This window comes from Protomyctophum bolini (genome assembly GCF_963924005.1).
Source record: "Protomyctophum bolini genome assembly, chromosome: 3".
In the NCBI taxonomy this organism is placed as follows: Eukaryota; Metazoa; Chordata; class Actinopteri; order Myctophiformes; family Myctophidae; genus Protomyctophum; species Protomyctophum bolini.
The window spans coordinates 31244064-31272034 of record NC_137864.1 but is presented as its reverse complement, the minus strand read 5'-3'; the positions used below and the strand labels follow the sequence as shown (position 1 = coordinate 31272034).

Genomic DNA, 27971 nt, shown 5'->3' with positions numbered 1-27971 from the left:
GGTTGCCTTGTCGGCCAATCATTGTGACGGTTCGTCCATTCCGGCTATGGGTTCTAGACTTTACCCCTCCCCCTCTATTCTTCTTTCTTTTCAGATAAATTATTAGCATAACAGCAAAGCCTAGAGATTCCCCCCAACAACAGAGCATGCATGGCCTCTACAAAAGCGAATGGAGCTATTGTTCCAGAAACAAGGCAAAATCAAATGTTTAGTTATTTTTATATTTTATTTAGCCAAGATCCCATCAAATAAACCACATTAAACCATTCAAGCCTAAATAATCAGGCATTCATACATTTCCACGGTCAGAACACAAAACATCACATTTTCCTTTAAAAAATAGTGCCATGTATATAATATATTAACACAATTTGTACTGATTGCCATTACATGACATTACCAATAAAAATGCAAGACAATAGTTTTCCAACCCTGTATGGATACATTTGATATTTTATCAGAAGAAAAGTCCACCAATACATTACCCTTTATAATGAAATATCAAAAAGAGATTAAAAAAAGATAACATAGGCAACATTCTGCCATCTAAATGATAGTCTGATTTAATGTCCTGTTGCACAAATGGGAGTACTAAATGTCCATAAACGGTGTTCATTATTCCTGCCATTGTCTAATGTTGGGTTAACTTGTCACAGAAATGTGTTTTAGATTTTTATAGTGTGCTAGGGACTAGCCAGATTAACTTCTAAAATGTGCCTGCAGTCCCCTACCCAGCCATCCACCACACAGAATACAGATTTGACTGTTGTCACAGCAACTGGGACTAGTTCAGAGGTCATAGGGTTACTGAAGGAATGGGCTGACTTTTAGGAGCGTTTGTTTGGGGGGACAGGGGGTTAAAGTTGCTGATCTCGATAGCAGGGGAAAAGAAGTGCACATCAACATGAAATTGAGTGAAAAGGGGCATTGGAATACCGAAATGCATTAACTAAAATAGTATGTCAAGATACCACAGTTCTGTGGTGCAAGCCAGGGTGCTATATCAGAGCCCAACAGTGGATCTGAATGGCATCACTCAATCACTGACGTTTCCATTTCCCCCAATTTAGTCCCAAATTTAGCTGAGGGTTAAAGATTTTTGCACACTTGTTTCTGTTAACTGTGCTGTGCTGTATCATGTTCTATTTGCCCTCTCAGAATCAATAAATCAAATCCAAGAGACTGAACTGACATGAGTGGATGGATGTTGCCTCCTGAGCGAGAGATGGCAGAAAGTGAGATGAAGAGACCAAGAGTAGGTAAAAGAGATGGGACACGAGTAGTAGAGTAGTAGTAGTAGATAGAGAAATACTCTGCAAAGGATCTCTATAGACAGGCAATCCATTTTAGGCCAGTTTTAACCTGGATTAAGTCATGTGTCTCTGACTCTCTGACATGGGGCAAGGGGTGGATTAGGGTAAACTCTGTGCATTTATATCTGGTCGATATGTTGTCAGAGTCAACACTCTCGCATCATTAAAGATCAAACATGAAAATGCAAAGTTTGCAAACCTAATGAACACTAGCCAAATATATTCTGTGTGGTCATCATCGGTATACAGAGATTAGTCCATAGACTATAGTGCTTTCTTACAATGTTTATCATGCATTGTAAAATTATACTGAAGGAGACATATGTATTTCTAAATACATAGTCTATAATATATTGGTGAGTGCATACAAACAGGCTACCACCTGCATATATTAATAATGCAATAGTTATGTAATTTGCCATCATGGTGAGGCTCATGAATCATTCCAATTAGTCCACATATGTCAGTCTGGATGTAGCCTGGAATCCAGCCTGATTCGCTACATTCCTCTTTTTCTCACTTCGCTATGTGAGTGAAAAAAAAAACACAGAATGTAGCAAGCAGTATGGATCCCAGGCCAGTCTGGATGCATTCCATAATGTGAAACTCCTGTCAAGCAGTCGGGATCTCAGGCTAGTCTGGATGCATTCCATATATGTGAAACTCCTGTCAAGCAGTCGGGATCCCAGGCTAGTCTGGATGCATTCCATATATGTGAAACTCCTGTCAAGCAGTCGGGATCCCAGGCTAGTCTGGATGCATTCCATAATGTGAAACTCCTGTCATGTCATATGGACAGACATACAAATATGCATTGTGTACATCAGGGGTGCCCACTCTTTTTTGACCTGAGAGCTACTTTCAAAATGACCAGCTCAACAAGATCTACCCACCGAAAACATTATAATACCATTGCTGAAAATGGCTTTGGAATAGCGGCGCTGGCATTACATTTAAGACAAATGCACATGGAATGGGAAAGGGGAGATATGGAGTAGGTAGAGGGTTTTTTTGTATTTAATTTGTAATCTACCGACATTTGTGCGCAGCAGCACTCTTGAAAACAAAGTATTGCATTATGGGTTTGAGCTGACAGGACCTTTTTTATGTCAGTCAATCAATCAAGTCAACTTAATTCAAGTGGCAGATGCCAAAAATGTTTTTTATATTTCAAATAATATTCTTTAGGGGCATGTTATGTGATCTACTGGTAGATCGCGATCTACCTTTTGGGCACCCCTGGTGTACATTATCCCTACACACACACAGTCTGTTGCCTCTCTGCTGGTGCCAAGAGCTACTTGACACACATCACAGTGACAAATCAGTATTCATGTATGTTGGAATATGTTTGTTTCTTGACATTGGAAGTGGTACATAGTACACAGTGGTCAATTTTCCAACAAAGACATACAAGTTAATTATGTAAAGAGGCCTATTCAAATATGCCTCCGAATGTGCGATGAGTAAATGCTAAATAAAGTGTGGAGGGAAAAGTAAATGAGGTCAATAAAGAAGTAGTTGACAAAGAAAAATAAGATGAGGCAATCCAAATCCAGAGCTCAGCATTTACCATAATATTCACAGCAAGCCATAACCTCAGCCCCACCCCCCACAACTAACCCCAGCAGGCCACTCTCCTGTCTCCTTGGTGACACAAACACTAATCCCTCATTATGGGATGTGGCTGTGACGCCCCGGAGCCCCACTTTTTATTCCCATATCATACCCTTCCAAACGGTGCAGATTACTGTAATCTTGGAATACTGGAGCAGACAGATTAGATTAAACTCATTATACACACACACACACACACACACACACACACACACACACACACAATAAAGGAAGGAGTTAAAGACACCCTAGTCCCCAAGTTACACTTTCTCTCACACAGACGACGGGGTATCTATAGATAGTAGATACTCTCCATCTGAGATGATGTATAATAATCAGGTGTAACTCATCCCAGATAATTGCTCACTCAGGCAACTCTCAAATCGAAAGGAAGAGAACATAGATAATCCTTTTGGGGCAGTTTTCTGTATTGTTTGGATTTTCTTTTCTTTTTTGTCTTGTGTGCAAATAAGCATTCACCTCCCAATAGTATAATTTTAACTGTACAACATTTCTGGGTCCCTTTAATTCAATATGACCATAAATGTCCTCCAAACCGAAATACCACGGTAAAAAAACCTGCCAACATAAACAAAGGGATCTTTATGCATCAGTCAAAAGATGTGGAGCAGCTTGTGTATCATTATGCTAAAGGTAACCTACTTGAAGCTAGCCTTGTTAGTGTTATGTTGTGTGTGTGTTGGATCTAACTTAACAGCTGACTGTTTACTCCTTTGCTCTCCCTTCTCCTCTTCCTCTCATCTCACACAGTGCGTCTCCTTTTCAGTGATTCCAGCTAAAGAAGAGAGTTGGAAAACAGAGGATGAGAGTACTGATGTACTGTAACATGAGGGACAATAATAGCTCTGCAGGAAGGCATTCAGCCATTTACCTCACTCTCTACCATCTTCAACCTGCCCAGAGCATCCTTGGCAGCTTCCTGTACCGAAGAAAGAGCAAAAGGAAACATTTAATTACAAGCAGAAACGCATGCGAGCAGAAGCAAAAGCCAGCCCTGCACTCACCCTGTTGCCTTGGCTGGAGAATTTTTTCACAGAGTCAGCAAGCCCATGAGCAAAGCGCTGCAACACGTTCTCATACTCTGCACAGATGGGGAATAGGAAAATACATGAGAAATGCATTGTTGTTTGGATAAGAGGTGTGTGCTGTGTGTATATGTGTGTATGTGTGTATGTGTGTGCGTGCGTGAGACCTGTCAGCTGAGTAGGAGAGCCTCTCTCTAGGTATGCTTTCTGCCACTGCAATCTGTGGGTAATCTCTTTGTGTTGATGAATCAGGTCAGACGGTGGATCTCGTCGGTTCTTTCTGAATTCACCAAGCTGAGGGAGAAAACATGAAGACCCAACAAGACCTTCAGATCACTAGATGCTCAATCGAAGCTTCATGGGTTAACAGACAGCCCACCAGTCAACAGCAGTGTAACTATAAAGCACTCAAACCTTCCTCTCCAGCCTTTCCTTGTCGTAGTTCAGAAGACTGAAGCTGTGGAGTTTGTACTGAGGCGGAGAGCTGCTGGAATGACTGCTCCTTGGATGACCGCTCTGGTCCTTCCTGGGCTTGGACCGAGGAGATGGGGCCTGGTGATTATTAACAGTAACTTATACAGCATTGCACCATGCAGTACAGAGCGCAAGGTGAGGTAAAGTAAAAATGATAATAAATCAAAGTAATTAAAAAAATATTCTAGTATTAATCACACAAAGATAAGCATTTACAAATGCAATTATATAAAAGTTAATCATTAAGCGGGGCTTGACATACAAAAAACATCCTCTGACCAATGTAATTTTGTGCACCTTTCATAGCTGTGTGAAGTGAGGGGCACTCTTATCATCGTACATAATACATAATTTCATTCCGGCCAATCAGAATTTGCGTCCTCACCTTCGTCTTCAATGTTTGCGTTTACACAATGTTTGTAAGCTGGCCATTCATTGTCAATGACATTCAAGGTGTGTGTTAGGAGTTGGGACAAACACTCAAAGCTGGCCATTCAATATCAATGGCATTAATGTTTGTGTTTACACAAACCCTTAAAGCTGGACATAGGAGGGTCTAGTGCCCCTCAAAAACTGTTCAGTATAAATCCCTGTTCTAACTCACCCTGTCTTTCTGTCTCTCTGGGGGAGAGGGGGAGGAGATGGGGTCAAGGACCAGCCACTTCTCTGTCACAACCTGTAGCTGAACCCCACCGAGAGGTTCTCTGATCTTCACCCTCACCTCCAGCTTGCCCCCTGTGGGTTTACGACCATCCAGCACCTATAAAAACATGTAGATGGTTAGATGGTGAGTGCAGATTTTGGCCCGCGTTTGCGCCACTTGGTCATGCCCCCGAACTTGACAAGCTACTATGATAAATTCAAATAAAATCCTAAAAGCTCTTTGCGATTGTATCATTTGCTATCTGTCAAAATATACATTATTCTGCCAAAGCCACAGTGTAGTATATGCAAATAAGTTAACTGATAGTGTTTAAAAGTGTTAAGGTAAGTAATCGTAGTGTGTTGTAAATCTACTGCTAGATAGACTGCTAATTTGAGTGTGTCCAAAAACGTAGTTACTTTGACTTTGTAGGGTAGAATTGATAGCCCTTTATTGACCCCCAGAGGGGAATTAATGTCATTGGCACCAGTAGCAAAGTGTATATTTATTAGGTGTGTGTGTGTGTGTGTGTGTGTGTGTGTGTGTGTGTGTGTGTGTGTGTGTTGTTGGCCATATGGCCATTATGTTAGCAGCTTGTTTTGTAATAGGTGGTTGTAGAGTAAAACAGATTCTCCAAGAAAGAGGATACATACATATCAATATTAAACATTCGATTATAGCGCAATTAATGTTCAGGATTTATCAAACGGCAATTTATAATTGTTATTCAGGCCGGGCCTGTGCCACAAGTTGAAAAACCTTGGCCTAAAATGTGAAATAAAACCGTTTGCATTATAGGCAGCACTGACCTCTATGATCTCACGGATCTCACACTGGTTTTCTAGAGTATCCAGCTTTAGCTGAGCACTGCCCACCACCTTGTCAGTCTTAAACAGACCGCTGAAAACAGTAGAAGACGTAGAGTACAGAAGGCCATTACAACTCATAGCACATATAGACAGAGAAATTGGCTGTCGGAGAACATAATACAACTGTATTGCAGGAGTGGAAAAAAAGACTAATGTTAACATTACCAGTTATTCTCAGTTTTAAAAGTGAAATATCCTTTTAATAATAGAGAAAATGCATCATAAATAAATACTTAAACCAGATATAATCGTTTAGGTATGTACATAGGCCTATGTAAACCATCCATTTTCCAGCCGCAAAAATACTCTGGGGACCCACACCTGTTATACACTACTAGAGCTGACCTGTGTTTGGTCTTACCCCTTATGGATGATCTCAAACTTGATGCCTTTAGACTGGATCACCCGTTTAAAGGCTCGATGATTACGGTTTATGTTCAGTTTGAACTGTTCCTTGAACTCTGGACTGTTAGTGCTCTTCATTGTGCTGGTTTTGTCCCTCTGAGCCTCCTCCTATACACACACAAATGTACAGTATATGTAGATAGATATATCCTCTAATGTAAACTCCTAAAACAATGTTCTGAAACTTTATTTCGGTCAATACTTTCTCCCCCAATACCAGATCAGTCAAATTTACAAGTTATAACAAGGTATATCATGTAAGGATTGTGCATTTAAGGAATGAGCAACACATCTAACCAAAGAATTGCCTAAATCCTCCAGTTGCAGGGCCCATGCTCCAGTGCCAGTCACACACCTGTGACTGGTACACATCGGTCAGCACTTGAAGCTCAAAACGAGAACAAATACCAACAGAAGAATATTGCAGTGGATATTGGCAAATTGTTTGTTTTTTTGGGGGGGGGGTTACACACACGGTTAGCTGTGTTACTCATTTCACGATTGCACAATCCTTTGTTATCCGATGTATACAACCCTTTGTTACTTGTATACATCATGTGTTGGTGTAATTTGTGTTACTTGCATTATATGCATATATTACATAAGTAATTTCTTAAAGCAGCACTATGTAACTTTCAATTTACAATTTAGGCATTTAGCATACACTCTTAATCCAGAGCGATTTACAGTACAACACATGGTAATACATCAAATACATAGAAATAATCAAGGAGCATAAGCAAGCTAAGAACCTGACATCCATCTAACAGTAGAATATCTGAACAATGAAACTATGAGTATACACTAGAGAGTGCTATGTCTACATAATATGCTATCTAAATTAAGTTTAGCCTGTGAGGTCCTCTTCTACCTCTTTCTTTTGATAAAAATGTCAACTTTTTTGCAGGAAACCTGGTTCAAATTTGTTTAAACCTGATTTGTGCTGACATTTTTACCACTGAGCTAATAGCGCCTGCCTGCTTGTTCAGGGGATAAATTAAATCTTGACCATTAAGTCAAAATTTGTGTCAGATCCTGTGTCACAGTAGAAGAGCAGGGAGACACAATACAACCACCCCGATTGTCTAAATTATGTTGAATTAACATGCTCTACCATAGAGATTGGACAAAATGTTGTTGAATGCATTAAAATAAAGTTACATAGTGAGGCAGTCTGAAATCTGAAATGTTTACACATCAAAACTCTGGTGGCTGAGTGTGGAAGATTTGTGTAAAACGTGCTTCTCACCACACTGGGGAAAGGAAACTCAAACTTCACACTGGAATCCAGATCACTGGGAGAGACACCTGTTATCAGAGAACAGAGAAACAAGCTAGTTAGCAGTGTGCAGATTATGTGTATAATATACAACGTAAAAATGACACAGAATTCATTAGCACACCATGACTATTTATTATTTTTTCCTTTTTTTTTCACTGTTTTGTTTATTCAAGATTCAGGGTATACAGTAAATCAAATGACAGTATATGTGACACACCCATATGAAACATATAAAAGATAACAAAATGTTGTGAGTCCATACACAAAATATTGTGGTAGCATAAAATAAAAATAAGAAAATAAAATAAAAAGTTGCATAGTCCTATGCTAACATGGAAGCGACACTAATACAAACCACATAACCTGAATCAAGTTTTGAAACAAAAACAAGACAAACGTACGACAAGACAAGACAAGACAACATGGCATGGTCATTGGTCACCCAAAACATAATAGAAGTGGTAGTGCATCCACACATGGCTCCTAATAACAAATATACTGAACAACCCAGCTGCGTCGGGAATCACACCATGACTATTTAAAAGACACAACTTGTGATAAAATCACAGTGTTACATGCTCAAAACACACAAAGGGTTACCTTGGGGAGCAGGTAGATTAACACCCTTAATGATGTACAGTACCATGTCATTAGCCGTCAGGTTTGGAAATATCCTAAAACAGAAAAGAAATACACACAATGTGACCAATCACACAACCAACATCATATTATGTCGCCACTCGCCAGTCAGTTTGGGTGAAATGCTACAGTCCCTATAAGTGTGAGACTGTGCTATAGAGCCAGACTGTGACTGTGGTGGGTGTGAGTCACTGAGTCCCAGCGTGTTGCTGTGTCCATCTGGACAATAAAGTTCACTTATCCACAACAATGATAGCCTATGAGCACATGGCATGCTCTCTGAGTAGAAATGTTAATAAGCACTATGCACACACTGGCCTACTTTGCATTAGGAAAGTGAATAGAGCCCCTTTCCAACTGGACAAAAATAAAAACAGTAATGTTTGACTTTTGTCTTTCGATTGGTTTAACAGGTGCCCGACCATCCTGTTGGAGTCACTAGTGCAGCAACACCGTTCTCTGTTCATTTCCCAGTGGAGGAAATGGTCAATTGTGTTCATTGGAACCCCTTCCCCAAACTGGAGACACCATAGCGGAATTGAGCCCCAGTCTTCATGGTTCAATTGCATATTTTTGGTGGATTTTATTGTCTTTACAAAACCTTCACTTACCATTTCTTGATTGGAGCAGAACATCGTGGCTGTACTGCACAGCTGCCAGGTGTTAATATGCATAACAGCGCACATGTGAAGGGACATTAACTAATTATTTATATCCTCTCTGGCTGGGGGTGTGCCAAATTACACATACAGAATATGAAGAAATGTGAGCACAAGTGAGCACTTTTTGACAGCAATAGTCAGTTGCTTACTTGACAGTGTTAAAGGTCCTCTCCTCACTGTGACACTTGGGAACAGGGTGGCCCTTGGCATGGGCCTTCTTCAGTATCTCTATGCTCTTCATGCATTCCTCAGCCAGCTTCTCAAACCTGTGTAGAGTTAAGGATCTTTATAAGGATACAGTATAGCAGCACTAGTAGAATCAATGTTGCGCGCGCGCGCACACACACACACACACACACACACACACACACACACACACACACACACACACACACACACACACACACACACACACTTACTTTGCCGTCTCTGCCACACTGCCCATGTGTGTGAACTGTTGGGAGTAGGCCAGACATTTCTGTACATGGAGAGAAACACCAATGGCTAAGAGATTTGACTCAAAAGTACAAAAGTCGGAAAACTACTACTGAAGAGGTGATGGGAGAGCTTTCAATATCCCTCAATATCCACCACTAAAATGATAGAGAATATAGCAAAAATCCAACTCTTTGCCATTATTGATTTAATACATTAGGAGATCTAGGAGAGCATTTGCCTGTTAATAAGTAAGCATCTTAATGGGTTTGGGAGGCACCAGTCCTCACCTCATGTTGCTGTCGCAGGAGCTCCATGAGGTGATTGTACTGCTCACTGGAGCGAGGGGAGAGAGGGGAGATACGGGAACGAGCCAGGGAATAGTCCTCCTCGCTGACTGGCGCGCTGGGAACCTGCAGACAGAGGAGAGCATCAATCAGAGGCGTGAGGTTCCAAAAAAAGGAAACTTGCAATTTTAAAGAGACCGTTAAGGAAGAATGCAAAACAGAAGGTATGAAATGAATGGTGAGAAATGTGAGCAACATTTCAGGCACATACACATCTTGATCTCACCCTACAGCCCCATATGTTTGTAGCGATCGGCTATCGCACGCATGCACACACACTCACACCACCGCAATTATTCATGTCCATGTCAAGTACACACAGACGAGCGTCAGCGCAGCGACACGCCCCCGACGCCTGCACGTTCCCTTACGCTCTATAGAGCCAAGATGGCGCGGCCCTGTGAGAGAGTAGCCTGGAGAGGAGACTGGAGACTAGGAGCAATCGGTACGCAAGTTTTACACAGTCCGCGCGGTGCGTTTCCTAAGTTAACTGAAGCTACAAGTGGATCCACGGGGAGAGGAGGAAGCGACTGAGAAGTCAAACCTTGGAACGTCTCTCTCTGTCCGTGTCTTGGCGTTCAGCAGACAGCAACGGAGCTGCAGTTATCTGTCACTGACTGGTACCCCCCCCGCTCTCACGCGCGCACACACACGCGCCCACACGCACACGCACATACACACACACACACACACACACACACACACACACACACACACACACACACACACACACACACACACACACTGTGACTGAGTTAATCACCCCGGTACAGGCCGCGGGATTTCTTTTGTTTGTTTATTTTGGGTGAAATAACATTTTATGTATTGAACAACAGTGGAAGTGATGTGAATATTGTGGACGCTATACTGTGGTACAAAGAGACTGGACTGGATTTAGGGTGTGGGCTGAAAACATTAATACAAACCAAACAAACTGAGTTGTACTGTGTCTGTGTGAATTACTGAATTCTGTTACATTGAGTGAAGGTAATTTTTCGGGGAACCTATCCCTGGTTATGGTTTATAATATATATATATATATTTATTCTTGTTTAACCATTGTAAGGCTGGCTTCAAATAATAAGCAGTTGTCCCCAAAGTGGTCCAACTGTGTTAGGCATTTGCCTAACTGGCACCCCAAAAAGCATAACATCAAGCCAAGCTGTTACATGTTTTTCCCCCCACACACCTCTGACACACAGTCACACATAATCCTGAGACCTCTCTTATTCACACTTAGTGACTAAACACAGATACATCCTGTATGACCCAACACACAGACAGTTATCAATACATTACCTTGGATATATCTACAGGAAGGCCAGCCTTAGCAGCACTGATCATGGGATCCAGTCCCTTGGCGTGTCTGAGGTGTTGGGCTGCTCCAGTCATGTCCTAGAGGAAATAAATTCAATCAAGGAAGTAAATCAAAAAATTATAAAAGTGCAGAAGTCGAGAGATAAATATACAGTATATCCTGTGTGTGTGTGTGTGTGTGTGTGTGTGTGTGTGTGTGTGTGTGTGTGACTGTGTGTGTGTATCTATACTATACTATAAATGCACCAAGTCTCTGTGTGTACGACTGTAATCCACGTAACTTGAGAACCGTTCGCCCCACCGAGAATTAAATTGACACACGCGTTCCACACCACCACAGGGAGTGCAGTGCCCGTTTAGAGTCGGTCGGACCCACGGTTGTCCAGAATCACCCCCTGCCCAGGGTCCATATACGGACCATATATGGACACAGAACTCCATAAGCTGTTCTGCAGGGCTTAAAGCCAAAAAGAATCAAAATTTATTTTTTGCAAATCTGCACTGATCTCATTAAATAACCCCTATGAAATCCTCAGGACTGAAATCCGTCCCCAGGACTGAGAACTTTAAGCCCTGCCTGTTCTGACATATTTGGGCATGGCTGACACAGAACTCCATATATAGGAATAAAGGGACACAGAGGCCCCTTTTCCACCGGGGTTGAACCGGTTCGGTTCTTTCTTCCCGCTAAATATTGAACCAGTTCAGAGTGTTTCCACTGAAAATGAGTTGGTTCCGAACCATAAACGTTCATTCCCAATGTGAACCACAAAACGGTGGTTCAGCTTTGTAATTGCACGCAGCGCTTTGTGAACCGAGACGATATAAGTGGGTGTGTCAGTAGGTTGGAACTTGTCAGTGGGTTGGAAATTGGGTGGACGCAGACACAGTGACACAAGCAACAGATATTTGATGCGATCAACCATCTTTGAACAAAAATAAGTTTACATTAATTGCACAACATGAAACAATCCAAACGTATACGGATGCATCGCGATCCAGAATCCAGCTGAGACTTGCGGGGCGTTATAATAACTTGTAACCTTGACATCACAACCTCGTGGATACTGTTTACATCGGTTTGTGTTGTGCAACACCCTCGGGGCGTCTGCGGGCATCCTTCTCCTTTTCAACATTTTGTGTTCAGGTATAATAGCGCCACCAAATGAACCGGCCGTCAATCTGGTGGAAATGCAGCCAGTTCGCGACCGGTTCGCAAAAAGCACCAAGGTTCTGAACGGCACTGGTTCTGAACCGAAGTTCTTTTGGTGGAAAAGGGGCCAGAGAGTCATACAGAAATCTGACATCATTCTGACGTCGGGCATAAAAGGGACACAGACAATGTCTGGGCGGGGCATTCATTTTCAACTTGCATCATTCCAAGTAGGCCAGTGCCCAACGGGCACCGTCGTAGAGGCCCCACGGGCATCTCTCTAGTATAGTAAAGACAAAGAGAAAGAACGAGAAAAAGTAGAAGAAAAAAAAAACTAGCAGAAGAAAAGTCGACAGCCTACCTTCATCTGCTTGGATCGCAGTGCCGCACGCATAAATGCCTGTCGCCGTAGCAACAGGAAATCCAGTTGCTGCTGGGCTACAGGGATGATTAAAAAAAGTCAAACTCGGTCTTAGGACACACACTCAAAGTCAATTCGGGGACGACGGGGGGACTGCACCATTTTCCTGGGAAAATAAAAAATACTTTTTATTTCATTTTATGGCCCTTATCATTCCAAAAGGGATTGGAAGAATGATATTGTTGTTGTTAATAGCAGCTAAGAAAGCCATCACGAGGAGATGGTTGAAAGCAGACCCCTCCTAGAGGAGCACTGGATGGAAATTATTATAGAAATATATCTCATGGAGAAAATGACTCAAAATCTGAGGACCAAGGCAGAGCAATTTGAAAAACGCTGGGAAAAATGGAATGTATACAAGAGTGAATAGTGTGTATCCCCCCCCCCCCCTTTTTTGTTTTGTTTTGCTTTGTGTCTTTGTTTTGTGTACTGGTTTGTCTTTGTTTTTTCTTGAATCGACCGGTTTTGTTGTTTGGAAAATAAAGATCAGATCAGTCTGAAGTGAGTGGTGCAAGAGAGTTGGTACTCATACTCAAACATAGGGACATAGCTGTTCCTTGGAGTGGTTGCACCACTCAAAAAACTAAGTTAGAAAAAAAAGCTGCTGCCTGCATGTTTGTTTAAAGATTGCTGGGCCAAACTCAGCTTTGTGTACCAATTGTTGGATTTGTAGATTTACTGCTTTGGCTCTTTTTGAAGTGACAGCCTTCTTAGGGCTGGTGTAAAAGCCCTTCAGAAAACGATAATGAGACTTATCACACTCCTCTCATCTGCAAGCATACATTTTCTGGCTCTCTGTCCCATTCTTCCCTAGCTGCCAAGTAGCAGTCGAGCATATCTGGAGCCTCTATATTCCCTGCCTTTCTCTTCTTAGAGAGCTGGTTGGGGTGCTTTTCACATCATTCACTCCTCTGCCCTTATTTGTATCCTCATCATCTGTATTCTCACTGGCGTCTACTAGGTTTTTCATTCATTCATGGTGATGAATGAATGATTGATCAGTGTTTGCCTTAACTTGGAGCAGGTAGTAATGTACCGTAAGCACATACACTAAGTTTTAACATATTTATAAAGCATACAATAAACCCTTCGCTAAACCCCACCCCAAAAGCCATTGTCCAATGCCAATCCAAATAGTTTAGCAACCATTGCTAAGATTGGCAAGCTTTCGTCACCTCATAGCTTAACGTTGCTAAAAAATACCGCCATTTAACATGCATGGGTGAGAAGGAAAGCTTACCATGTTTCCTAAACGTTGCTAACGTGCCTATTGGAAGAGGATGGGTTTGGGAGGGACTTAGCGAAGGGCTAATTGCATTACTTTCCATGACCCAATTATTTACATGTTAAGATACAGTCTACTTTCCATAAAATAATTTAAGAAAACCGTAGACTGTCTTTTTTTAGTTAACCCTGGGCCCTGTCCACCTGTCTCATGTAGTCTTCCATTGAGGTTTAATCAGTTTCCTCACTTCCTCCAGTTCATCAAATTGTGCTTTTAGGAGTGTGAAAATGTAGAATTGTGTGCAAACACATTTAAACTAAACACTTGCACACATAGGGGCCGCCCTAGTGTAGTGGTTAGAGCATTATGCCTTTCATGTGGAAGGTTGTTGGTTCGAACCCTGTCTGGGGTCGACGTAGGTTCCAAATGCCAAATGTCAGATCTGAGCCAAGTCTCCTGAGGAGGCGTGTCCATAGCCTGTCCTGGACGGGGCATCCGGACGTAAAAACCAATCCGCCCACTTGCTGTGCACACATATGGACTGACCTACCTTTTTGTCCCAGTTTGACATCTTGAGAAGGTGCTGAGGAGCCTCTTGGGGCCTGAGGAGCTGGAGACTTGGCTGTGTGGTTGGGTGGACGCACTGCAGGCTGAAGAGAGAGAATGACAGGAAGATGTCAGACGGGAACTATGGCACTGGATAGAAAAAAATACAATGTCCGTCCGTCAGTCCCAGTAGGACATGGACGAATCTCTGCCCAAAATTCAAATCAGCCTCATGGTTGATGGTGCTTTCTGATCGACATTTGGCTTACAACTAACTCTTGAACCCTATATTTGACTAAATTGGTTTCTCTGGTAGTTTCGTGACAACTCCCCTCACCTGATGAAGGCCATGTGTGGCTGAAACATTGTACCACTTTCACCTGACGAGGCCGACAGTGAGGAGTTTCACCAAGAGAACATATAACGCATATTCTTCTCACTTCAGCTCCCCATCAAACGGGTGCCCTGACCAATCTGTAGAAGTGGTTATTGCAGTGAAAGAGACCACCCTCCTACGCCCAGTATTCAACATCTGGTCTCCACAGCGGTCGGCAGGAACCTCACCCCTGCCCTCACCCCCCTTCCACGTGTTCTGATTTAGTTACCTTGCCAACCTCTCCTGTGCCACCCTCCTCTTCCTCATCTCCGTCCGTGTCCTGATTGGCTAGTTTCATGGCTGTTTCCAGGACACCCATGAAGTTTTGCTGACCACTTTCGGAGCCCTGGATTGGAGGACAGCCTAGAGGAGCAACACAACACCCACACATTACACCTAACTATGTAAAAGAACAGATTACACATGTCTCTGAGCACATGAATCTGTGTAAAAGAAAAATCCCTTTCCTTTCATAAATGGGAGAATCACATGGGAGACACATTGTCATTAGACCCCGTTTTGTTCGGTTATAAACTCATCTCTTCAACTCATCTTACCTCCACTTCCCTCTCAGCTTAAGGAATACGGTCTGGGTGCTACGCTAACTATTGCACAGTACACTTTACTATTGTCTACCTTTGAAGTTACTGATCAAGGAAGTGATGTGACTAATACAGTTAGTGATGTGACTTTAACAAAAAAGCAAGTGAATCTACCATTAGTTCTACAGTTGTCATGATGTTCAGAGTCTCTCTAAAAGAAATGTCACGATGAAACGTATTGACCTGGTGGCACCGGGAGCTCCGCCAGGTTGACTGGTCGACCAGCTTTGTGGGCTCTGATGGCATCATGGTATTGCTGTTAAGAGAGACAGAATGATGAGATAACAGGTAAATTGTTCATTTGCTATTCAATAGATTTTCTGATTTGAACTTCACGACAAAGCGAGGTATTCCATAAATATATAGTGAGTTGGTCAGATTTTTGTTACTGCATCGTCTATTTCTCACTTAAAATGTTTTCAAAAACATTCTTGAGAACAATGTTTAGCTGTAAATTACATTGTGTGATTGTTTACATGGCACCAGCGCAGCAGGTCTGTTATAGAGCAGAGAGGTCATTATCAGTAAATAACACTGTTGAATTCAGCGATTGACCAATCAGAATCAAGCATTCAACCAAGCGTGTAATAAACATACATCATTTTGTGTACCTTAACAATGCGCTGGTGCATGCGGGCCTTGCGCTCATCTCCTTTGCTCTTGGCTCCCTCTGCTGCCGCTTTGTATCTGTCCATCCTCTGCTGCAGGGCCTCTGCTATACTCCCAGGGACAGGCAGGGCTTTGGAGGAGGCATGGACACAGACAAGAGTTTATGCTACAGTCGACAGATCACACACACATCACATACAGATGGGTGACAAATAAAAGGAAAAGCTAACAGTAAGTGAAGTAAGGTGGCCCAACATCTTACTAAGGCTGCATTCACTCATATAAAACACTCATTTCCAATGGAAGTCACATGGTTTGATAAGTCTTGTTTGATGGGGTGAGTGGGGCAGAACACAGCCATCAAACAAGACTGTCATGTCAAACCATGTGACTTCCATTGGAAATGAATTGGAGCGGCCATTAAACACAGACAATATACCAGACAGACACCAGACACGTGTCTTGAATGTGTGACAGTGTGAATGCAGCCTAAGTAATAAGGTGTTGTATGGGACAACACGAGCCACAGCGTTGATGTGCGTCGTTATAGCTTCAAGTCTCTGAATGGAACACTATTCTTTGGCGTGGGGACTCTGGAGAGCGCTGTAAACACATCCAAAATAATAAAATAGGTATTCAATTGGGTTGAGATCTGATGCCTGTGACGGCCATATAATAAGATTCACACCATTCAGTGACACATCATGTACTGTGGATGGGGGCATAAGAGCTGCAGAACCCACTCATGCATTCAGGCCTGTACCATTCTCTTTGTACTGTACTTGCCCACTTGACCACATTATGGTGAAGGATGCCTTTTCTTGGCCAACTGGCAGCATTCTCAAGAAGCTTGACAGCACAGAGAGGCGAAAACATAATGTTATCTTTTCCCTGCCCTGTTGACCTTTTGATTTTTTCTCTAGTCTTTCTTATGACAAGAAAAGAGATGATACACTTTATGACGCACTGATTGATTGTATATAAGACACCTTACTTGTTTACCATTGTTTGCTCAGTAGTCTTTTTGAGGGGCGCTAGCCCCTCCTATGTCCAACTTTTGGTGTGTGTCCACAAACTATGTCCTACACAAACATTAAATTCCCATTGACAATGAATGGAGAATTTTACATCATAGTGTACATTTTACATCATAGTCAAATTATGTCAAATTGTACGTCATAGTGTAAACACAAACATTGCAAACATTGATGATGAAGGTGAGGATGCAAATTGTGATTGGCCGGAATGAGATGATGTACGATGATAAGAGCACCCCTCACTTCACACAGGTGTGATTTTTACTATTATTACTTGCGCAAGCAGAGCGCGCAAGTAATAATTTCGCCCGGTCTTCGTTCACCGTGACAGCCAACCCGCCATTTGATGTGTATGCAAAAAAACAGCAAATCTGTGCCTGGTTTGCTGGGACCAGATTACATAAATGACCATATGTCTTACGTCATCATTTAGAGCTAGTCATACGTATAGTATATACATAATCAGTAAAATAAAATAGCAAATTGTGCCTGATCTGCTGGGACCAGAGTACGTGGTGTGTATATGTATGACTAGCTCTCAATGATGACGTAAGAAATATGGTCATTTATGTAATCTGGTCCCAGCAAACCAGGCACAAATCTGCTGTTTTATTTGCATACGCATCAAATGGCGGGTTGGCTGTCACGTTTTTTGGCGCAAAGTAACCACAGTATACCGCTAATCAACTTACAACTACATACTCTATATAGTATATACGTATGTCTTACGTCATCATTTAGAGCTAGTCATACGTATACTATATACATAATCAGTCAAATAAAATAGCAAATTGTGCCTGATCTGCTGGGACCAGAGTACGTGGTGTGTATATGTATGACTAGCTCTCAATGATGACGTAAGAAATATGGTCATTTATGTAATCTGGTCCCAGCAAACCAGGCACAAATCTGCTCTTTTATTTGCATACGCATCAAATGGCGGGTTGGCTGGCACGGTTTTTGGCGCAAAGTAACCACAGTATACCGCTAATCAACTTACAACTACATACTCTATATCAGGTGTTCCCAAACTTTTTTGGACCAGGTACCCCTTTTGGGGTAGATATTTTTCCAGGTACCCCCTCATCCTCGCAACACGGATAACAATATATTTACAACCACAAGCAGTGTTTCCTGCAGGAAAAAGCTTTGGCATGGTGCTGGGCACAGGCCGCAATCTTGATTAATTAATTAATTTGATTCATTCATTAATAAGATTAATACATTAAGATTAATTTGTATTATTGCTCTTGTATTGCTATTGGAGACACTGGGGGGACACTTGGGGACACTGGGCAGGCACTGAGGAGGCACTGGGGAGGCACTCAGGGGCACACTGGGGAGGCACTGGGAAGGCACTCGGGGGGCACACTGGGGAGGCACTCGGGGGGACACTGGGGAGGCACTCGGGGGGACACTGTCTAAATGTATACGTCTAATTGTATACGTCTAAATGTATACGTTTAAATGTAGACGTCTAAATGTAGACGTCTAAATGTAGACGTCTAAATGTATACAGACGTCTAAATGTAGACGTCTAAATGTAGACGTCTAAATGTGTACGTCTAAATGTAGACGTCTAAATGTGTACGTCTTCTCTTATGGGGATCCCTGGCATATCTTTTCAAATGGGGGTCCACAGGCTAAGTAGTGTCAATTTGGCATGAAAAAGTTTGGGAACCACTGCTTTAAACACTTTAGCACTTTATGAACATGAACAAAATAGATGGGTCCCCCCTGGAACTCCCTCAGGTACCCCTGGGGGTCCCCGGACCCCACTTTGGGAACCACTGCTCTATATAGTATATGTATATGTATACGTATGTCCCAGCAAAGTTTATATACCTTTTTTTTTCATCACATATCAATGATTTATTTTTCTTTAAAAAACTAAAAAGGGATCCAGAATATATTTACATCGATAAAACTGTATTTCTTATATAGATAGAAACTTGAACCATACTTAATAATACTAGGTGTTTATATGCATAAAGTAGGTATAAAGTTATTATTGTGGTTTACTGGCAGCTTACCATCACATGCCACCTGGGGCACTACAGCAACAGGAGCCGTTTGAGGAGCCGGTCTGGAGGACTGAGGAGCAGAGGGAGCAGAACGCTCTAGCACCACATCTCCTGAGAAAGGCAGCAGGACAGTTGATAAGGTTGTGACGAGCGTAAGAAGGGGACAACATGAGAGGAGAGGGGATGGGACTAGGAGAGGGAAGCAAAGCAGAATTTCACTGTGATCATCTCTTTTCTAAACCTTCACTACATTCTCTCTGATCTGTTGCCCATACACAGCCAGAGTTGTGGCTAGTGTGGACGTGGTTGTAAGCAAGAATGCCACTAACGGAAGGCTTTGAAAACGCTCCTTATGTGTGCTCATGTAATGTGAAACCTTTTCATCTACAATTATAAATTATAAATAGACTGGTAATTATTTTCTCTAATCTAGCTTGTTCAAGGCCTACCCCTCCGCCCCCCACCATTTATGATGTTTTGCATAGTATTGTATATTTGTCTGTAATTTATTGTTAATCTTGTACTTTCCTATGCTTTCCTGCAAACTGCTAATAAAGTATTCAATCAATCAATATGCCATGCTAACAGATTCCACAGACCAGGTGATGGTGGTAGGGAGGCGAGTTCTACAGGCTCTCCTCTGTCCAACGCCGCCACCACAATATCCAGTTTCTACAATAAAGAATGTTACACAGTGATTAGGATCACATTAGACACTCTGATTCTCCTTTCTCTCTAATTTCCGTTGTTGTAGGACTATTGTTTATATGCAAGTAGTAATTAAGAACTTGCTTAATACATTTACGGTCTCTCTCTGACTAGGGGTGGGCGATATGGTGATAAAATATTGTCGAGACGATACAATATCTCCACGAATCCACGATATGCCTTTTTAGAGATATATTGTGATACAGTGAATGCACATTCTATCATTTGCAGTTACTAGTTAATTCATTAGCCAAAAACAGTAGTATTTTGGTAACAGACCATTTGGTCTGTTACTCCTTTTTCTTTTAGTTTTTGATACCTTGTAGGTGGTTGTACTGTTAAGTACCATCAAAACCACATGAAAAATATTGTGATAATATTGTGTATCGTGATAAGGCTTGAAAACATATCGTGATATCATATTACCCACCCGTATCTCAGACTGAGAAAAACAAGTGCCAACAAACCGCTTGCGTATGTATGAAATTCATTATTACTAAGTTTACCCACATTTGGCTATAGTACAACATTCCTCCATTCAAAAAAGTTTTAATCTTAGCGGCTAATTGCATTTCAGCTACCGGTTAAGAAAATGCCTCAAAATGGCCATCCCTAATACGGATATATCTGCTATAGGCCAATATCAGCCGATAATATCAGCCTTCAGATAAATCGGTTAGGTTCTAGTAAAAATATATTGTGTTACCTTGGCAACAAGGTAGTGTCGTTTGGCCAATTCTGTGTCTCCACACTGCTTGGCTTGAATGGCAGCTATTTTATACTCCCTCTGCCTGGACAACACAGTCTGTTTCACCTCTGAAATGGGTGGAAATGTGGTTGGAATTAATGGTGTAGTTGAGCAGAGATACATACAAAAAAATCGGAATCAACATAGAGAAAATGGAAGTTATAGAGTGAACTAGAATGTCTAATTGGTGACATTAACCACGGTAAAACGTTATGGAAACTTGGCTAATTACAAATAATAACATAATTATTATTATATAACACAATCCTAAAACACTCACATGGACACGCTCACTCATACACTCATTGTTGCGTTTCATTTTTAACTAAGGGACTGCAATGGAAATAAGCCGTTGGCTTTCTTGCATTTCTCCTTTTGATAGTGATGTATAACTATGTGCATTTTTCTGTAAATTGTAAACATTGTCAATAAACATATCAATCAATCAGTTAAGCCGATGGATCGGGTTAGCTAATCAGGGATTTATACTGGCTTACCGAGGCAAAACGTGACGTGGTACTCTACCAATACGTGAACGGTTTGGGTTGACCAATCAAGGAAGCTGATGCATACAATCTCCCGAACAGACAGAGCATTTGTGCGTCTTGCTCAGACCTGTGGGCTGAGAGATGTTTTTTCGGTTCTCGGAAATAATTGGTTCCGCATGGTTTGAGACAAACCAAGTTTGGATTGCTTTGTAGGACGCTTTCTGAGACACACGCATACACTAAACACAGATTTGGTCAATTATAGATGTTTGGAGTGTGGCGTGTGTATGTGACAGAGACAGTCTACAATCCTTGTTTGTGTATACTTGTATGTTTACATACACAATACACATACAAGTACGGATGCACGATTAAACGGTAGCATAATCGGAATCGGCCATATCGGCCATTAAAATGCCATATCGGTATCGGAAGGGTCTCAAAATAATACAGATTATTTCATCGGTTTTCACCAGCAAAAAAAAATCTACATTTAATTTGTGTACTCATCTCATTCAGTAGTCATTCAGTTGTGAAAACAGACACTTGGAAAAGTATTATGCTATTTATTGATTGATTGAATACTTTATTAACAGGCTTTGGGCCAAGCTCCTATAGGGCCTAGGCTTGTTTCCATTGTGGTCCTCTGTATAATATCGGAATCAGTCAGTATCGGTATCGGCAGATATGACCCTGCAAATAATCGGAGATCGGTCATTCATAATCGTGCACCCCTACATACAAGTGTATGTACTGTATCTGGAGAGATGTGTGTGTCTGTGTGAGCATATATACCTGAGTGCTGAACATTAGGCTGGCTAGGGGTGAGAGGAGAGATGGCAGGTGTGTCTGGAGTGATGGCAGCAGCAGGTTTCTGTGGTGGAGTAAGGAACTGGGGCCTAGCATTTGGGGCTGGGGAGGCAGCCTCCCTAAGAGGTTTCAAATTGGTGGGCGGGGCGGGTACAAATGCCGGAGCTGTCAGATCCCGTTCCTTGATTGGTTCAGGTTGAGACGCAAAGTTGGGCTTTCCACCAGTAGCAACAGGAGGTGGGATCTCCTCCTCGTTGATTGCCTTTCCTTTTTTGACAGAAGCCAGCATGGACTGCAATGTCTAAGATGAAATGGGAAAAGTGGACACTGTTACAATCAACAGAATCAACGTACAAATAAGAAGAATGATATATCGAGATAATAGAAAACATATACTTTGAATGGATGGAATTATTTCCCACAGGAAAAAGCATAGTCACGGTTGTGATCTGGGTGTTGGTGGATTTTTGTGGGGCACCAGCCCTCCCCCAACATCTGGCTTTCGGAAATTATGTCATACGGCAGCCACGCCTATGGACTTTTAATGACATAAACAAAACAGTAGCCTGCCCCAGCCTGTGTGATTTCTGGTCTAGAGGGGCGGGGGCCGGTCGAAAACAGGCGGTGGATCCTATTGGTTTTTTATGACTTCTCATTTGATAAGCATTCACCACTATAGAAAACAAGGTTCCTTAGGCCTGACACACCTTCACAACAGATTGATGTATAGCTGATGCATGAGACTTGTTTACTGATGCAAGCTCGCAATGCATTTCCAATGGGAGTCACATGGTTTGACACAACATTTTTGTTGTATGAGGGGGAGGGCCCGGAGGGGGGCAGTCGAAACACAGCCAAAAGCCGTACAACAAAAATGTTGTGTCAAACCATGTGACTTCCATTGGAAATGCATTGGGGCGACCATGACACTTATCCGTTTACATATAGCATGCATCAATGTTGTATGCTAGATGCCTTAGTATGCAACGACTTGAAGATAAAAAGTGAGGACAGAAAAAAAAATTGGTTTGTTTTTTGCACTTTACCTTTAGGCCACGGTCATATCTCCGGGCTTTGCTGGACTCCCCTGTTGCCTTGGCATTGGAAATGGCTGTCTGATACATGTCAATGCGCTCCACCAGGTGGGACTCTAAACCTGCTGGCCCACTAGGAGTGGTAGGGCCGCTGCGGGGAGTGACACCGGAGCTTGGGGCAGTTAGAGTGATGGCAGGAGGTGCAGGCTTAGGAGCTTCATCGTCCTCCAACACCTCGTTCAGTTCTGCCTGTAGTGTGTACAGTACATACACAATCACACAAAATAATGCATTTCTAAACATTTTAGTTGCTTAACCCATTAAGACCAGAGGCAGATTCTGCAAATGCCTTCTAAATGAGTAGTTCTCTCACACTTTTAAGCATTAAGTGATGCACTGTGAGCTTGTATGTCTTCTATTTCTTTTTAGATGCACGATATTGAAATTATGACAGATCTCAGATTATTTGCAGGGTCTTATCGGCTGATACCAATTCCGATATATTACATTAATATATTATAAATTTATATTGAATGTGAATTTTTGTTTTGCTGGTGAAAGTAGATGTTAAGCCCCCTCCCCACTAACAGCTGATTCTCTTAAAGAGACAGACAGGCAGAGTGGCTGCTCTGTGAGTACAAAGCCATTGAGTTACATTACTATTGCATCATCAATATCTGTGATATCTGTTTAAGCTGATCTGCTCCGATATGTCATTTTTATGGCCAATTCCGATACGCTACCGATTATATCGTGGGAGTAACAAGGATGGATATGATCAGGAACGAGCAACTACAGTAGATCCTGTGTGTGTGTGTGTGTGTGTGTGTGTGTATGCCGTGCTCCACGAACGCCGCAGCGGCGGCAACCGTTGGTACAAGGCCAAGAAAGACAAGCCTCTCTCCTTCCTAATTATGGGACAACCCATCAGGGTGTACGCCCGTAATGAGACGTACCCATACCTGGGCCATAAGTTCAACATCGCTGGTGAGTGGGGGGAGAAAGTCGAGGAGCTCACTAGAGAGTTTCACCGTCGACTCGACCTAATCGATCTGTCCCCCCTCCCTATAGTCATGAAGCTCGAGGCTGTGAGAGAAGTGGCCCTGGCGAAGATACAACACCTATTTGCCAATGTACACATCCCACAACATGCACTGAGAGACATGACAAATAGAACTGTCCAGCTGGCCAGAAAATGGGTTGGCCTAAACTCACACTCCACACGAGACATACTCTTCCTTTCATATGGCGAAGGGGGGCTGGGGGTCCCAAATGTAGAGTGGACTTATGCAGCAACACGGCTGAGCCAGCTACTGCACATGCTCAATAATGATGATGGCACCGTCAGAGAAATGGCCAGGGCATCACTCCTACTAGACCTGCGCAGGAGGAAGGTACCCCTGGCTGCTGCAGTCCAGAATAACTTCCTAGGCTTTAGGAGGAAAGACTCTGGGAAAATGGACTCACAAGCCAAGGGCTTCGGGGTCTGGTCTGATTGGCCAGATCTCAACGACCTTTGCCATCGGACAGGAGTCCAGCTAAAATGGGCAAAAAACAACGAAAATGTGCCCATCTCAGATGGATTAATTACAGACTCCAGCGTGGTAGTGAAGGCTACCCTCACCCACCAGGGAGGGGACACTAGACTACAGGAAGAAACGGCAAGAAGGGTTCTGCTTAGCACGAAACAGACTGAAGCCAAAGAACATTGGCGTGGCCTTCGACTGCAGGGAAAGTTGGCCTGTGTTGATTCAGCTGATCACTCTGTTTCACATTCGATGTACAAAAATGCTGCTATTGGGGAGGATGTTTTAAAATTTACCATCAAAGCAAGACTACAAGTATTACCAACCAAGTACAATCTGTCAATCTGGTATCCCGACACCCACACTCCACTCTGTATAAACCATCATGATTCTGAACAACACCTAGAATCCATTGCACACATAACAAATGGATGTAGTGCATACAAAAACGTATATATTGCTCGCCACGACCGGATTGTTGACCTAGTGTCTGATGCAGTTCGAAAGCATGTGCCATCTAGTGCAGCAATGTATAAACACTCAAGAGTGTTACCAGATTGGTTTAGCTGTGCATGCGATGTCTTTGCTAACATCCCGAATACACCTGATGTTGTCTTTGTTGACACCAGACACAAGGAGGTCCTGATTCTGGAGGTGGGCTGTGTCTTTGATTTGTACATGGACCAGGCATTCCAAGATAAATATTCTAAGTATCAACCATTACTTGGAAGCATAACAAACTTGGGGTATCGCTGTAGATTTGCCATACTGATATTCGGAAGCCTGGGCCATGTGCATAAACTGACCATGAGTGGCCTAAGAATAGCTGGCATGACAAAAAGCAAAGCCAAACAACTTGCCAAATACTGTTCTGTCTCGTCTGTTATAGGCAGTTTGTCTGTGTGGAGAAGGAGGTGCCATGTGTATCCTTAAGTGAACATGAACTGTCAACCCCGTTATATTTGTTTCCTTGTAAAATTAATTGTAATTTGTGGATTCAAATAAAGAAATCGAAATGTGTGTGTGTTGTATTGTATGTGTGAATGCTGCACTGCAGACGCAAGCAGCGGACATGCTCATATGCCCACAATGATCCCGGACTCCAGGCTGGCTGAAATTCACTGTGCAAAATGTATCAAACGGCACGTGAGCCCGAGCCCGTTGGTCAGGTATAGAAATGGCCCAAGCCTGGCCCGTTTTGCCTGGCCTGGCCTGGCCGGGCCGGGCCCTGGTCAGTCCCGACGGGCCTGGAGGGCTCTGGTTTGGACACATACAGAAGAGGGATAGAGAGTATTCGGTAGAAGGATGTTGAGGTTGGAACTGCCAGGCAGGAGGCCTAGAGGAAGACCAAAGACAAGATTTATGGATGTAGTGAAAGAGGACATGAAGTTAGTTGGTGTGAGAGAAGAGGAGGCCGAGGACAGGCTGAGATGGAGGCAGATGATTCTCTATGGCGACCCCTGAAGGGAAAAGCCATAAGGAAAAGAAGAAGACCGATTATATCGTGCTGCGCATCACTATTTATTTTTAATGAATGGCCATTGGCCAATGCTAAAATGGCACTGGTTTTAATGGGTTAATGCAAATAAACAATTTATAAACAATGAGTAAATAAAGCCAAACCTCTCTCCTGAAGCAAAAACCACACCAAAGGGTCGGGAAAAAACGTTTTTAAGGTAAACCACACCAATGCAACTCATTGAGCTGCAAGGAATTGCATTGATGTGGTTGACCTTAAAAACAGTTTTGTCCCCACTCAACCCTTTGGTGTGGTTTGGGCTTTAGAGTTCCCCAAACCAAGAAGCTATATTGAATGAGAATGAGAGCACTAAAATTCAATATAATCTTAGCACCTGTCCTGCAAAAACACTGTACATAAAAACAATACATGAGTAAAGAAATGTGCAAGTCTGGTACCATTAGATCATCATCATCATCATCCAGATCTTCGTCCCCACCCTCCTCCTCATCATCCAGGTCTTTCATACAGAGAGCAGCCATTCGCTCTATTTCCGCCATAGGCACGGGAGCTAGATATATAAATATATATTACACTCCATTATGAAGCAGGCAGCACATGATCATTAGAGGGTTAACATTATTGTATCAACTGTAGGTGGCATTTAAATTGCCGGTCTACTACATCCCCCAAAATGTATATTATATTAAAAGACAGGCAACAAACAGGAAAGCGTTTCTTTCTCACTTCTGCCTCCTCTCTTCTTCACCGGTGTCCCTCCACCCCCTCCTCCCATAAGGGCCAGGAGCTCTGCTTCCAATTCCTCCTCATTCCCACCATCATCCATCCCTCCATCTGGGGATAGGTCAAGGAGCAGGCCCAACTGAAAGAGAGAGCGCGTGAGTGATGGATAACCATACATACACTGTAAAATGCTCAGTGTTAATGTATCCATGTGTAATTCTGATAATGTATACATTTAACTAAATGGACCCAGTTACATTTGTACAATTTTTATAGGATGTGTACAGTATGTGTTTTATCTGGACCATGAGTCCATAATAAGGTTTGAATTGAAATGAATGTAATTAGCCAAAGCATGTTGCAATCAATGTATTGTAATGTAAAGACCATAGGGTGAATTTAGCTCTGTTCCATAGCTCTAATGCCTTCATTAGATGCAACGGCAGCAAAGGACATTAGGGCTATGGACCAGAGCTAGGGTGAATTACCTGTTTGGCCCTGGCTGCACCCTGTCCTGTCCCCCGGGGAAGAGGGGGGTTCCGACCGCGACTCATGACTGCTGATTTCTAAACATTAGTTGGAGACAACCCAGGTTATTGATTGATTGAAATATTTATTAAGTTTGCAGAATTACAGTACATTTCAAGCACAAACTCAATACAAAGACTGTTAACTGTGAGTGGACGACCCAATTAAGCATTACACTTGTTTACAAGAGGGTCCACCACCACCACCATGTTCAATTCATCAAAACATTTAGAGACATACAAATAGACACTTCTATATAGTTAAAGAACAGAACAGGAATTCATCATAAAGGAAGCAAAAAGGGAAAAGAAACATATACATTGAGGGGAAAAGGGGGGCGGATTCAGATTTTACGGGGGCCAGTTTCGAATTGCAGCCGTCCGTAGGTGCCCTTTGAGAGCTGTTTTGAAGGAGTCAAGGGATTCGCATGTCTTAATGACTGTTGGTAGGGCGTTCCACATTTTGGTGGCATAGGAGCGAAAATAATTTAGTCCCTTGTTTGTGCCGAATCTGGGTTGTACATGGTTTGTTATACAGTTAACACACTACTTTTAACACCAGCCACAATAGTGGCCGAAATCATAGATTAAAACCTGCACCTGTTAGCTGTCGCGGAGTGAGCTCGGCTAACGTTAGCTCATAATAATAGCTTGCAGACAGGTATTATTTTTTATAAACAATGTCAGTGCCAGCTTGGTATTTACCGTGTCTCACCACGATCTTCACGGATTGACAAGTTGCGGGCTAAGCATTTACTTATTCAACTACACAATGTAGAAATGTAAAAAGAACGTTTATAAATAGCAATACACAGAATTGTATTCTTAGGTTGCGGTTTAAGTGTCAAAATAAGCACGGAGTTATGGAATTTACTTCCTGCTTGC

The 27971-nt window shown here is 42.5% G+C and overlaps 1 protein-coding gene across 1 annotated transcript; it reads right to left on the bottom strand.

The window, feature by feature from the left end:
• Positions 1-213: 213 nt before the first annotated feature.
• cc2d1a (coiled-coil and C2 domain containing 1A) lies at positions 214-27971 on the bottom strand. The gene is made up of 28 exons (XM_080759629.1): positions 27792-27971; positions 27048-27125; positions 26563-26698; positions 26274-26386; positions 22843-23079; positions 21782-22097; positions 20457-20566; positions 19642-19714; positions 19052-19153; positions 15984-16111; positions 15556-15628; positions 15000-15133; positions 14399-14498; positions 12564-12640; positions 11032-11127; positions 9676-9798; positions 9370-9428; positions 9100-9216; positions 8250-8323; positions 7617-7675; positions 6324-6475; positions 5903-5993; positions 5055-5210; positions 4391-4528; positions 4144-4270; positions 3956-4032; positions 3823-3870; positions 214-3726 (listed from the first exon to the last, which is right to left on the bottom strand). The coding sequence occupies exons 2-28, from the start codon at positions 27111-27113 to the stop codon at positions 3694-3696; spliced, it is 3015 nt and encodes a 1004-aa protein (XP_080615755.1). The 5' UTR covers positions 27114-27125; positions 27792-27971; the 3' UTR covers positions 214-3693.